General features: G+C 34.5%; 2 protein-coding genes across 2 annotated transcripts; one reads left to right on the forward strand and one right to left on the reverse strand.

Annotated features, from left to right (window-relative positions):
- Positions 1 to 4,472: 4,472 nt before the first annotated feature.
- Positions 4,473 to 9,829, forward strand: LOC107955523 (casein kinase 1-like protein 6). The gene is made up of 14 exons (XM_016891311.2): positions 4,473 to 5,571; positions 5,704 to 5,744; positions 6,553 to 6,622; positions 7,049 to 7,197; positions 7,287 to 7,382; positions 7,585 to 7,655; positions 7,973 to 8,034; positions 8,141 to 8,204; positions 8,338 to 8,422; positions 8,536 to 8,662; positions 8,816 to 8,889; positions 8,968 to 9,031; positions 9,199 to 9,332; positions 9,423 to 9,829. The coding sequence occupies exons 1-14, from the start codon at positions 5,496 to 5,498 to the stop codon at positions 9,681 to 9,683; spliced, it is 1,374 nt and encodes a 457-aa protein (XP_016746800.1). The 5' UTR covers positions 4,473 to 5,495; the 3' UTR covers positions 9,684 to 9,829.
- Positions 9,830 to 9,902: 73 nt separating this feature from the next.
- LOC107955524 (vacuolar protein sorting-associated protein 2 homolog 3) lies at positions 9,903 to 12,760 on the reverse strand. The gene is made up of 11 exons (XM_016891312.2): positions 12,584 to 12,760; positions 12,262 to 12,306; positions 12,006 to 12,040; positions 11,878 to 11,928; positions 11,653 to 11,757; positions 11,487 to 11,558; positions 11,152 to 11,223; positions 10,963 to 11,043; positions 10,672 to 10,707; positions 10,517 to 10,572; positions 9,903 to 10,231 (listed from the first exon to the last, which is right to left on the reverse strand). The coding sequence occupies exons 1-11, from the start codon at positions 12,615 to 12,617 to the stop codon at positions 10,180 to 10,182; spliced, it is 639 nt and encodes a 212-aa protein (XP_016746801.1). The 5' UTR covers positions 12,618 to 12,760; the 3' UTR covers positions 9,903 to 10,179.
- Positions 12,761 to 13,184: the final 424 nt, after the last annotated feature.

Raw genomic sequence — 13,184 nt, forward strand, 5'->3', positions numbered from 1 at the left:
TAACAACATATTTTAACCATTTAAATTATAAATTATATATAAAAAATAAATAATATATATATTAAGTGAGATAAGTTAATTAGTTCAGTTATAAATTTTAATAACTAACAATCAACCAAATTAAGTAAGACCACAACCGAATAAACGAATAAAAATGACTTATGCCAAATGATTATTTTTATCTCTCTTGTGAGTGTAAGGTTGATGGTTGTTGAACCAGACCAAACAGGTCGATTAGATCGAAGATCGGACAACACATCAATCTAGACAAAGGGTTGAACTAGCTTTTGAGCTAACTATACGTACGATCATTCGGAATATGTTGAATTTGGTTAAAAAAATTGGTTGAATCTATTTTTTTAATATTTTTATTTTTAAATTTTTTTTATAAATTTTATTATAATTTATCAATGTTCTTAGAATTAGACCGGTTCAACTTGTTCGATTAAAAAATTATTAAAAATTTTAAAAAATAAAAATATTAAAAAAGCCAATTCAATTGTCGGTTTAAGAAGTTTTTAACCGAATCAACTAGTTCAAAGTCATTCTCCAAATTGATATCTCGATAGATTCTTGATCCAACTATTAATCTAATCCAATTTAAACATATTGTAATTTATTTAACTAAAACAAAAACCAGCTGTTGAAGCAACCAAACTGAAATCAATGAATATCTTTTTTGTAATGAAATATTTATATTTGAAACCTTAGTAGGTGTAACCAAGCACATAAAGAAAAGGTGGATCAATGCAGCAGTGTGGGCTTTTTCCCCAGCCCATATATAGAGAGAGAGAGAGTTGAATCCTCCATTGTTGTCCTTTGATGCTGTCTTTCTAATGCTCTGTTCATGTTTTGGCTTTGTGATTAACAGTGGGCCGCGTTCTTTGGTGGATTGATTTTATTGCATTTTGAGAAATAATAAAATTTTGAGTCTTTTTAAATGTAATTAATATAAAAATAATTATAATAACAAAATTAAACATTATAATATAAGATAAAAAATTAAACATATCGTGTTTAAAATAAACGAAACTCTTGGTATTGTTTCTGTTGTTTCCCTCTTTCTTAATTCAGCTTAGGATTCTATCAAAATGGGGGTCCAGTGGGTGCAGTAAATTATATGGATGTGACAGTGAAATGTGACTGATTGAAAGGCTCTATGCCATCATCCATAATACATATATATTAGCTGAAGATGATGATCACAACAACATTCATAACATCTATTTCCTTCACATTTTCATCTTAATTCTATTTATTTATTTATAAATAAAAATATGAAAGATGTTATTTTGGATTGCTTAATTAGTGATTAAAAATAAGAGAAATGTATGGTGTTGCAAATAAGTGAAAAAAATAATTAAAATATTTTTTTATATTTATTTTTAAAAATTTTCCTTTCCTAATTTAATCAATATTTTGATTGAATTGATTGAGGACTGTTGAGCACCTGCAAAAACAGACATTGTAGAATCTAATAATCTGCTCACATGGAGATGTTTCTATTTTTGGGGCAAGATTAGAATTAAAAAGAAAATTAAAGAAAAAACAATAAATCTATCAACCTTTTTTCTACATTCATGGCATTCATTGAGAGAGATACAGGAACTTACAAGGGAAAATCTCCAACAAACACAAAAGTGGAGGGCCCAAACACAGAAACTATAAAAAATCATATTCTAATAAGAAAAATTTACGTTTGAACCGATAGCCTGAATGTTTTGACCACTAGTTGAGTTTTAAAAATTTAAAAAAAAAATCAAACATTAAGAGACTCAATAATTCAGAAGAAACAAGCTCCAAATCTAAATGTGTTTGGAAATATCTGAGTTTTCGACCATGGACTATCATTATAAATTCTGATGGCTCTTTTCTAATATAATATTTAGAATTATTTATAGTTTCTCTCTAACCTATAAACAATAGGATAATGCATTTCAGCACACTTGAACTCACGACCTCCTATACTAATAACAATATCTATGTCATTAAATTAAAACTTAATCGACAAGTTAATTGTATATATTTAATCACTTTAATTTATGATCAAATATTAAATCGAATCAAGTTAATCCAACGTTTTCTATAGTTTTTTTTTCCCTCTATTTTATGTTTTTACCTTTTTTTAATCACAAGTCTTACATGTCTAATCAATCATATATTAATAAATATGCATAAAGAAAATAGGATAATGTTGGGAATCAAACCCAAATTCATATTTTATTTTACAGTTTCAAAGTTCCAACTTACACTAAAAAAATAGGCCAAAATCTCCAAAGGCCAAAGTTTATAATTAAATATTATTTATTGTATAACATAAATTAAAAGAAAATTCAACATATATTTTTCAATTATTATCAATAAATTATAGCACCGTACTAAGGAATGAGGAACATGATGATCCCATGTGGACTGAGTCAAATTTCAGAACCCTCCCACTAATTTCATTATATATATTTTTTTTTAATTTTTAAAATGGGAAAACCCAAGATTGAAATTATTCATTATTATTAGAAAATTCTTAAATAAAAATTGACAAAAGAAATTGAGACAAAAGATAGGATGCAGGAAGCATCCTATAACTAAATCACTGCAGTCTCTAGCAGCCCATGCATATCAATGCATATAGCGGTCCAAGCCTCTGGTATTGGCATTTCAAACACCTGCAGTAACGCCAACATTGAGCCACCCTTCACTGATTTCATAACAATGTCAGCCACCATATCCTGTTCCCGCTTGATATGAGCTTCCTGAACCTCCCGTGGACGACGCAGCAAAGCTCGAATATTCCGCACTAGAGAAATAACATTGCTCCCGTGCTCAGCTGCATCAATCAACTGAACTGCTTCTAGACTATCCGATTCAAGCAAGACGCGCCTATAGCCCTTGCGTCAAGTTAATTGCAGCCCATAAAAAATTGCTTGCAATTCTGCCTTCAAGACCGAGGCTTGGCCAATGTGTCGGCCATATCCTACCAGCCAAGTGCCTTGACTGCCCCTTATCATCCCTTCCGCAGCAGCATGGGGCAATAACGTATCCACCGATCCTTCAAAGTTCACCTTCACCCATCCAGCCGAGGGCACGCTCCAACCGAGGCCACTTTGCTGTTCACCAGGCTTTATTTTCATCATCTTCGAATAACTAAAGCTTTTCTCCCAGCTATTATAGATTTTACATAAAATATAAAAACAAAAATATTCTCAAAATAATATTTATTACTTTTGCATAGATAAAATGTGATTGATTAAGATAATAAATATAAAGAGAATAAAGCAATTGAAGCGAGTTACACCCAATTGTCCAAATAAAAAGGTAAGCTCATGAACTGTGTGAACAAATCCTTTAAAAGAAGCTTTCATAGAGACCCTTTGGGTCAATAGGTGAGCAAACTCGACCTATTAACCGCCACCCTAAATTTTTATCATCATGTCTTATCTGAAGTGACATAGGGTACATCATAATGCCATCCTGTCTAGACCTATACTATTAGATCACTTGATTTTGACCCATCAATAATAACTTGACACGCGACACTTCAAGATAAGAGACTAAGGATATGCAAGGCCTAGAGCAAGTAGACAGAAGAGACGGATCCATCATCATTCCTATTCTTTAACATGAACTCTCTCTCTCTCATCTACTCCTTCTCACTCTATCTTTGGCCACCATATCCAATGACTCTACGCCCTATATTAAACGGGGTGAGTCGTACATCTTCACTACAATTTTTGCTTTGTCCAAATCTACCATCAATAATCGATGTGGTAAGGATAGATTCATTTTCAATGTAGCATTTCTCTAATGACAAACTTGAAAATCACAATTCCTGCAGATCAAATTAACTAAGCCCAAACTCAAAATATCCATGAAACCCAACCAACCTAGAACTTTGCAACCTACTATTACAACCCTTGTAATCAATACGCTCCACCATACTTATAATAGCAGAGATAATACGAAACTTAATTATCTTAGCCACCAATATCGGAATCAAACGTACATGACTCAAAACCAAAATGCTATCTCCCAACAGTTCTTAGTGTTACAAGAAAACAAAGGCAAAATGAATGGATGTCTTCTTCAATAGTAGAGGTGCCCCAGCAGTCAAAAGAAGGAAGCCAGGTCGAGGCAAGCAATGGCGTTAAGGTAATCAAACTCAAAAATAGTAATGGACCATCTTCAATCTTTAGCCTTCAAGCATGCCGCTTGGATGGCAAGAGCTTCAGTAGCTTGGACAAACGTCGAGACAACGAAATCAGTCAAACCATCCACGGAGCCACCATTATGATCTTGAATAACTGCACTAATACCAAATCAAAAGAGGCATCACAATTACACTTAACAGATACAACTAGTGTCACTTACTAGATGGACACATGGTCCATGAATCAAGGGGTTTTTTTTAGTGACAAGCCCTCCTCCAAATAAGGTTTTTCATCTTAGAACCACCTTAAGTTGTCCACAAGTGCTTCCAACCCTTTTGATCCTGGTCATTGCCTATAGGAGATGCTGAGCCACGATTACCCTGAGCAAGCATTGTAAGATCCATCTTTCAAGAAGTGTCACACAAGATGATCTTGTGTTCCACGCAGCTAAAGAATGTGCGGAGAACATCACTCTTTGAAACACTTCGAATTGATAAGATCATTGACCATCTCAAGGAGGGTGAGGAGAATACATTGGGAAGAATGAAAACTCAGGGACCTATTAATCCTACCAAATCAAAACATCTTGATCACACCCAACGTTCCAATGAAGTTCTTCCTTGAATAGATCGACACCCTTCCTAATACTCCTCTGGGCCCAAGATAGGGAGCTTAACATCGTTGGCTATAGACATAGACACAACGCATAAAATTGATTTTTATTTGAAGAAATAAAACTGAGAAGAAAGGGTCAGACTGAGACAAAAACGCAAAATTCATGCTTTAATTTCAATATTATAAAAACAACTATTAAAAAAGTCTCCTTCTCTTACTTTGTGTTTTTTCGTTTCCTTTTCATTTCATATTCTCTCTCTCTTTCTCTCTCATTTTTTTTCCATTTTCATCGTTAAACACCTGAAAATCATTTCTTTACTGTTTTCTGGTTTTTATTTTATCTGATTTATTATTTCCAGCCATTTCTGATTTTTCAACCGTTATTTTATATAATTTGATTACAGTTGGACGTTTGGATTTGCCAGTTGAATCATCGGCTTCCTCTCAAGTCAATGTAGCTGCGTTTTTCTCCTTAATTATGTTTTCCGTTTCAAAATTTTGGGGATTTTGTTATCAATTTCAAACTGTGTTGTTGATGAAGTTGGATATGAATCTCTAATTTTCCCTTTGACTTTTTTAGCTTTTTTCTTCAAAAGATTTCATTTTTCTTCTTCTTTTGGTCAAAATCTCAGCCGCCCCCCCCTTTTTTTGTTGATCTGTTGGAGGCTTGGAGTTGTCAATTTAGTAAATCCCTTGAGCTTTGAAGATAGTGTTTTGTTTTTGTTTGGCTTGAGAATGGATAATGTGATTGGTGGTAAGTTCAAGCTTGGAAGAAAGATTGGCAGTGGCTCTTTTGGAGAGCTTTATTTAGGTATGGTATCCCCAAAGCCCTGTGATGGCTTTCTTCCCTTTTCTTATTAATAAAAAATATATATTGTTTCTTTAATTCTTCGTCAGTTTTGTGGTTTCTTTTTTTCTAATTTTTTTGGGGTTTCTGTTGAAGGGGTAAATGTGCAAACTAAAGAGGAAGTTGCTGTCAAACTGGTATGCTGATCTTTTCTTGAGATAGTACTTTTGCTGGTCTGCTTCTAGCTTTGGTATTTATAATGATGATTTTGGATCCTTGAATACCTATAAATAAAGCAAGCTTTATTATTATTTTTTGGCTTATCCTTGCTTTGAACTTTAAATGCATTAAATTTTGGACACTGACCAAAAAAAAAAGATTAGAAATATGATCTTTAGTTGAGGGATTGCCTTTTTTTCTTAAAATGGAAAAGTGGTTTTTACTAATCAACAAGTTATTAATTTAATTTGTAAACCATGAGGTTTGGTGATTGATCGTTTATTCCTAACCATGTGGTCGGGGATTTGATCCCGTTTATAGGAATGGTGCACATTTCATGTCTAGCCGTTTACCTTTTCTGAGAGTACTCACAGTGTGGGGAAATCAAAAAAGAAAAAAGTTATAAATTTGTCTAAAGAAAGTTTATTGTTTCAAGAGAATGTTTTCATATATCCACCCTTGTTTTAGCTTTATATGGTTCTTCATTTAAGCATATAAAGGGGAAGACAATTTGTTATTGGTCCATTCTAAGAAGGGGAAAAAAGTGTTTGCTAATTCTACACAAATTTATACTAATTGCCAAGTGTTCCCAATCTGCAGTTTATGTTTTTGGCCTCTTTGAAATGAAGTATTATGGTGATCTTTACATGTTAGAATGTGTCATTTTAGGTGTGATTGTGAAGAGAATGAAAATTTCCTATTCCTAATCATTATAACAGTGACGGGCACAAAACATTAATTTTATTTTCTAATTTGACCCTTTGTTTCTCTCTTCCTTTTTTGCAGGAATCTGCAAAGACCAAGCATCCACAGCTTCATTACGAGTCAAAATTGTATATGCTTCTTCAAGGAGGAAGTAAGTCTATGTTTGTGCTTCACTCTCCTAACTTGACTATGGTCTTCTCTGGTAGCCTTGTCCATTGCACTTCCATTAATGCCATTATGTGAAAGGGAAAAAAAGAGAGAAAAACATGCAAGCTCTGTGGAAGCCATAATTTCATTGATTTATATCTTTGCAAACCAGTCTTCATTCAATTTACGATTGCTCTTGGTAGTGGTTGGTTTAGAAAGTGAATAGCTGGCCTTCTTTCCTTCACATGATTATCGCACTAACAACTTAGTCTTTAAACAATTGTTGAACAAATTACTAACTTTCTTTTCCTGGCCAAGCTAGGAGGTTGATGTCTTATCTTGAAATAATGTAGCTAGTTTTTTTGGAAAATTTTTAGAAAGCAATTATTTTTATCCTTAAATAACTTGTTGAGGGTTCTCCTTGATACAGCGGGCATTCCACACCTCAAGTGGTTCGGAATTGAGGCAGATTACAATGTCATGGTAATTGACCTTCTTGGACCTAGCTTGGAAGATTTGTTCAACTACTGCAACCGGAAACTTTCATTAAAGACAGTGTTGATGCTTGCTGATCAGTTAGTAAGTATAACATTTTTTTCATGATGAAGAATTAGTTCAGTTTTTTCATAATATTCTCCCTTTTCAACTTTTTTTTTCTTTTTTTTCAGATTAATAGAGTAGAATATATGCATTCAAGAGGTTTTCTTCACCGTGACATAAAGCCTGACAACTTCTTGATGGGCCTAGGACGCAAGGCAAATCAGGTATTTAAAGTTATCTTGTATTATATTTTTTTGGCAAACATAACATGCACATACAGTACTCATTACACTGCTTGCACAGCCACTTTCAAATTTGAATTGCTGGTCACAATAAAAATATTATTTCATTTCTACGTATAGGAGTTTGTTACACTTGAAAAGTATGAAATATTCTGATATCGGTTTTTCATTATTGTTATTACAGGTATATATCATTGACTATGGTCTTGCGAAGAAGTATAGGGATCTTCAAACTCATAAGCACATCCCATACAGGTGATTATCTTTTTGTTGACTTGTTAATACAGAAACTTGAAGATCTCAAGATTGTATAGTTCTCGTCATAATGCATGACTATCAAGTCAAGATACTAGATAAGAAAGTTACTTCATGGTCTAGCTACGTTTTTCAGCTTAGTTTTTGATTTACTTATGGACGCAACTTATAATGCCTTAGTATATTGTACAATTTGAGGAATATCATATTGCCTACTTTCTTTGTATCAAGTTCCTACTTGGTAAAGATATACCGAATATTTGGTGCAACCAAATACATTTGTTTGTGAAACGACTGATCGGATTCTTTTGCTGCAGAGAAAACAAAAACCTCACAGGCACCGCTCGTTATGCAAGTGTTAACACTCACCTTGGAATTGGTAAGTTCTGTTATTTTGCGACTCAACTAGTAGCAGTAAATCATATATCATAGATGAAAGTTTACTTGTTACTTTGTTTTAATACATTCTTCTATTTTATCGGCAGAGCAAAGCCGCAGAGATGATTTGGAATCCCTTGGTTATGTGCTTATGTATTTCCTGAGAGGAAGGTTGTGTATATGATCACCCCATGCTCATTTCATTCATGGTTTTATACTGTTTCTTGTTGCTGAACCTTTGTTCTTAGTTTTCCTTCGCATTGATTTTGAATTTGATTTAGTTTGCACCATTTCTTTGCTTCAGCCTTCCCTGGCAGGGGCTAAAAGCTGGCACAAAAAAGCAAAAATATGATAAGATTAGCGAAAAAAAAGTGTCAACTTCGATAGAGGTATGTTTACTTGCCCCATCCTTCGACAGATTGGTTCCCCTTGAGAAATTTAATCTTTATGATATCACTCTTGCTTCGTAATTCATTGGTACTGGTTTATACGTGTTTAATAGGTGCTCTGTAAGTCATATCCATCTGAGTTTGTCTCGTATTTTCACTACTGTCGTTCTTTGCGGTTTGAAGATAAACCCGATTATTCCTATTTGAAGAGGCTTTTCCGAGACTTGTTTATAAGAGAAGGCTAGTTATCATCATTCTGGTTATGTATTCTGTTACTCTTTCGCACACATACACACATACTCAAACCAGAGGATGTTGTTGAACTTATTTCTCCATAGAATGTCAAGTTCTTTGTTTTCTGTTCATTCGGTTAAGAAAATCGTATTGCTGCAGGTTATCAGTTTGACTACATCTTTGATTGGACCGTATTAAAGTACCCACAGCTCGGTGGCAGCTACCGAGTGCGGGTAAGTACTTATAAACTTCTAGCATTCATTTACAGTCATCTCAGGAGCATTGCTTAGTTTTTGCATCTGCTTTTTCAGCATTCCAGTGGAAGAGCAGGTTTAGCTGCAGAAGCAGCCATTGAAAAACCCGAAAGAATCTCAGGTCTGCTTTGTTTCAAAAGAACTAGATTTCTCGTTAAGTCGTATGATCATACTTTTTTACTGGGGAACTTAGACATTTGTTGCTCAACTATTTGGTTTAGAAGATGGCCATTCTTTAACTATCATGATTTATACTAACCTCTATGCATTCTTGATGAAATCATTCAGTGGGAAGAGAGATTCGGGATAGATTCTCCGGTGCGGTTGAAGCATTTTCTAAGAGAAATGGTTCAAGTCCTAGTCCTCGTCGTGATCATTCTAGACACAAGACTGCTGAGGGTGTAACCTTGTCAAAGCATACGGTGAGCTTTAACTTCCAGTCAAAGAAACTATCTTACCATTTTCCTTGACTGCAGTTTCCGACATTCTAATCTCCAGTCCGGTATTTTCAGCACCCAGATTCAGATAAAAGATACAGTTCTTCTCGATATGGTAGCACTTCAAGGAAAGCTGTAGTAACAAGCAGGCCTGGTTCATCCAGTGAACTCAATGACATTCCGCAAAACCGACAGGTTTCAAGTAGCAGTCGCATGTCTACCACACAAAGACTCCTTGCCTTCGAGTCGAAAACATCCAACCGTTCGGCCACTGTTAAAGGTAGCCGTGACAATCACCCTCTTCGAAGTTTTGGGCTCCTCTCGTTAAGGAAATGATGGAGAAGATTATCAGTTGCAAGCTGATCTTTTTAATAACTTACAATCTCAATTGTAGACGTTTTATTCTCACCAACATCTTTCAAAAAATTTATTTGTGAAAATTTTTGAATTGAATTATTAGATTAATTCTCTTTTTTGGTTTATTTTGGTGTTCCTTTTAATTTGTCTAAAATCGAAATCAACTTTTGTAATTGATGGTTAAATTTTACTAACAAGTAACGTTTAAGGTTTATGCATTCTGTATTTCTCAAACATTTGTATCATGATAGTCATAGTCAGTACCATATCAGTAGAAGAAAATTCGGTATCGACAGGTATACCATACACAATTATATCAAAGTTACATGGAGGTATTTGCTACCTTGTGGAAACATGAATCATCACTGTCATATCTACAAAACAAAATTACCAACTTGCAGATATGATAATTCTAGGGAATAACTTCAATGATTTAATGAAGTAAAACCTGGAGTTTAACTTTTATATTTTTGGTTCATGGATTTCTAAGGGCTGCCAACCGCTTCTCGAGCTCATCAACACCAGAGCTGCATTACGGAATAAAAAACTATCAAACAAAAGATATAACGCATTCTCTTTCAGGAAACAAATTCAAACAGTGGTTTATGAGACCCAACTTTTAGAATATTTGGGTGATCTCCTATACACACACATTGCACAATGACGTGTAAGCTTATTATTGCAAGTAAGGTGGAAATCGTTGGGCATGAAATTCAAATCTAAGGTGGGGATCTTCACTCAAACACGTGGGTCTCTGACAACTGCAAAAAACATTCCAATTGAGAAGGACAAGGGAGAAGACAGAAAAATACCTGCTGACGGCTTCAGTGTTCTTTCCTGCAATCCTACCTCTTGGAGTTGATGACAACTGCAGAAACTTATACACATCAGACTGTTGCACAAAATATGATAATTGGTTCACAATAAATCCCAAAATAAAGAAAGGGGAAAACTGTGAAATACCAACCTGTGAGGCAACATCAACAACAATTTCATCTAGAACCTGAACAGAAGAAAATTAACAAAGGTCAGTAACAGTTCTTTGCTTTGGGAGCTACAACAGCCAAACAATGGACTTAAAACTATTGTCCTGCCCAAGAAAGCTTGTCTAAGCTCCATAGAAGCACCCAAAATCTATCACTTCGCCAGTTTTTTAATCTACCCCATCGGCTCCAAACCTAAATTTTATGATATAACCCTCCATCCCACAAATCCCCTTTTTCTTTTCTCAGAAAAAATGGAAGGGAAAAAATCACACCTGATTGGTAAGGTCCTCAGTCTCATCTTCTGCCTCATCATCGTCAAGAGCATCATCTATGGCATCTGACATCATTTCAGTCTGCAAGCATGGATGCTAGACTGTTGAATTCCATGAATATGAACTAAAAACACAAGCATGAACTCAACTCCACATTTCTAATATTCTAAAAATCAAGCATCATCTTACAGTCATATCCATCTGTGAAGACTGCCTCTGAAATTCCCGAATAATCTTAGCTTGTTTTTCAGGGGCCATTTGCTGCAATGAAGTCTCAGTCATCAGTTGTTTAAGAATCAAGAACTATTTTGAACGGGGAGAATGATTGTAAGAACTGAAGTCCATGATAACATAAATGTATATAGTGATGTATGGATGGAAGTTTACACGTGAGACAGATATCCACCAACAGTTAAGAGGAACATTTTGGTAAACTGGTTATTAAAGGCAAAGATGAATATGATCCATAAAATCGAATGTGTCAAAAGAAAATTAACATATATATATATATCATATTAACTGACCTTATTCATAGCTGACATTGCCTTGGTGGCACCTTTCATGCCAATGGCAACTGCAGATTGAGCATGCATTGCCTATTAAAAAGACAAGCATTACTAGAGGTACTGTGCAACAAACTGACCATAACACCATGCAATAGCGGAGGAAAGAGGAGGGAGGGATATACACCTGTGTATGAGTTGAAATGCCTCTCATTTGAGCTCGACTACTTTGTAAATTAGCTATCTGCTGCCTAAGCCTGACCAGCTGTCGGGCTAAAGTTTTGGTCGCAGCCTGCACAATGCATATGCGGAGAAAGGGGACAATTTAAACAGCTTTAAGCATTCAAATGAACTTGACACTCAACTCTCTAGGAGAGACATAAATGCAATCGAAGTACAAAGCTAAAAATACCTCATTCCCGGTTTTAGCGGTTCTTTTAATTTCAGCAACAAGTTTCTTTTCCTGAAATTAAGATAAATCAGGTCAGAATCAGCTTGAAAACCCTCACAAGATCATCATGAGTTGGCAACAGGATGTACCTCTAATTGCAGGGTTCCTATTTCCTTCTCTATACCTGAGTCAAGACCACAAAGTATATCGAATTTCAGACCAAAGCAATGATCCAACTCCAAAGTATAAGTAAAACTAATGCAACGATCCATTCCAAAATATATATACAGAATCATTGTCATGAAATTTATAACTTCGTAAATTTAATAAATACATAAATAAATTTAATTGATTTTATCATAAAAAGGTAGAAGGCCAAGTTCGGAGAAAATGATCAAACGTCACCTCTAGTAGCACGCGTCATTTCTCTCTTACTCTCACGAAGAGCCTCTGCAAATCCAAAAAAATAAAAATAAAATGTATATATATAATAACAAAATAAGAAGCCATGATCGTTAAGCTTTAACAAGTCAAGGCGAACCGTAACCAAAGATCAAAAAAAATGGCTAGAATCATGTAAATTGTAAAATTTTATTGTTCCAAGATATGAACATTGAATTGAAGATAATTTAAAAAAGATTCCAGAAGAAGAAAAACAAGTGACGTTTGATCGAAATTCAAGAGATTAATATGGTTAAGGTGCGAAAAGTAAACTGAATTAAGTTACCTTTGGGATTAGGTTTTTTGCTGAAGATGTTCATTTTGCTGCTCTGTGTTTCGTGATTCAAATGGCCTTATCGGAAGCAGGTTTTGGATATATATACTAACGGCAATGGGTTTCAATGTTTGGAACTAACACCAATTGTTGGAGAAGTCGCCCGGAAATTTGCGGGATTTTTCCTGTTTCTTTGTTTATTTAAATTCTTTATTATTATCGTAAGTTTAATTAATTGACCTTTTACAATCTAGGGCTTAATTCCTAGTAAATAAATGAAATGTCCCTCATGAATTTCGAGTTTTCAAATGAGGTCCCTTTTATGTTTCGATTTCACCCCACTAACAAAATAAAATGATTAATAATAATCAAGCACGTACCAATATGAAAACAATTTTAATTGAGACACCTATACTAATATTGTTGTTATACGCAAATGGCTCAATATGTCACTTCTTAAATACCACGAGCGATTGACTACCATTGTTAAAAGTACCTAAAGCCCCACCCCACACCCATTAATTGCTAAGTCATTTTATAATGTCACATCACTGGTCTATTGGGTCACATCGCCATGTCTATAAAGAAACAAGATGTAACCTTGCTGTCGTGA

Source organism: Gossypium hirsutum, chromosome A07, assembly GCF_007990345.1.
Source record: "Gossypium hirsutum isolate 1008001.06 chromosome A07, Gossypium_hirsutum_v2.1, whole genome shotgun sequence".
Lineage (NCBI taxonomy): Eukaryota > Viridiplantae > Streptophyta > Magnoliopsida > Malvales > Malvaceae > Gossypium > Gossypium hirsutum.

What these genes read in the sequence shown, in the direction of transcription:
- LOC107955523 (XM_016891311.2), top strand. Translation starts at nt 5,496, where the DNA reads ATGGATAATGTGATTGGTGGTAAGTTCAAGCTTGGAAGAAAGATTGGC. An exon ending in CATAAGCACATCCCATACAG is followed by an intron (nt 7,656 to 7,972) that starts GTGATTATCTTT and finishes CTTTTGCTGCAG; the next exon opens with AGAAAACAAAAACCTCACAG. An exon ending in GTGGCAGCTACCGAGTGCGG is followed by an intron (nt 8,890 to 8,967) that starts GTAAGTACTTAT and finishes CTGCTTTTTCAG; the next exon opens with CATTCCAGTGGAAGAGCAGG.
- LOC107955524 (XM_016891312.2), bottom strand. Translation starts at nt 12,617, where the DNA reads ATGAACATCTTCAGCAAAAAACCTAATCCCAAAG. An exon ending in TAGGAACCCTGCAATTAGAG is followed by an intron (nt 11,929 to 12,005) that starts GTACATCCTGTT and finishes TCTTAATTTCAG; the next exon opens with GAAAAGAAACTTGTTGCTGA. An exon ending in GCATTTCAACTCATACACAG is followed by an intron (nt 11,559 to 11,652) that starts GTGTATATCCCT and finishes TCTTTTTAATAG; the next exon opens with GCAATGCATGCTCAATCTGC.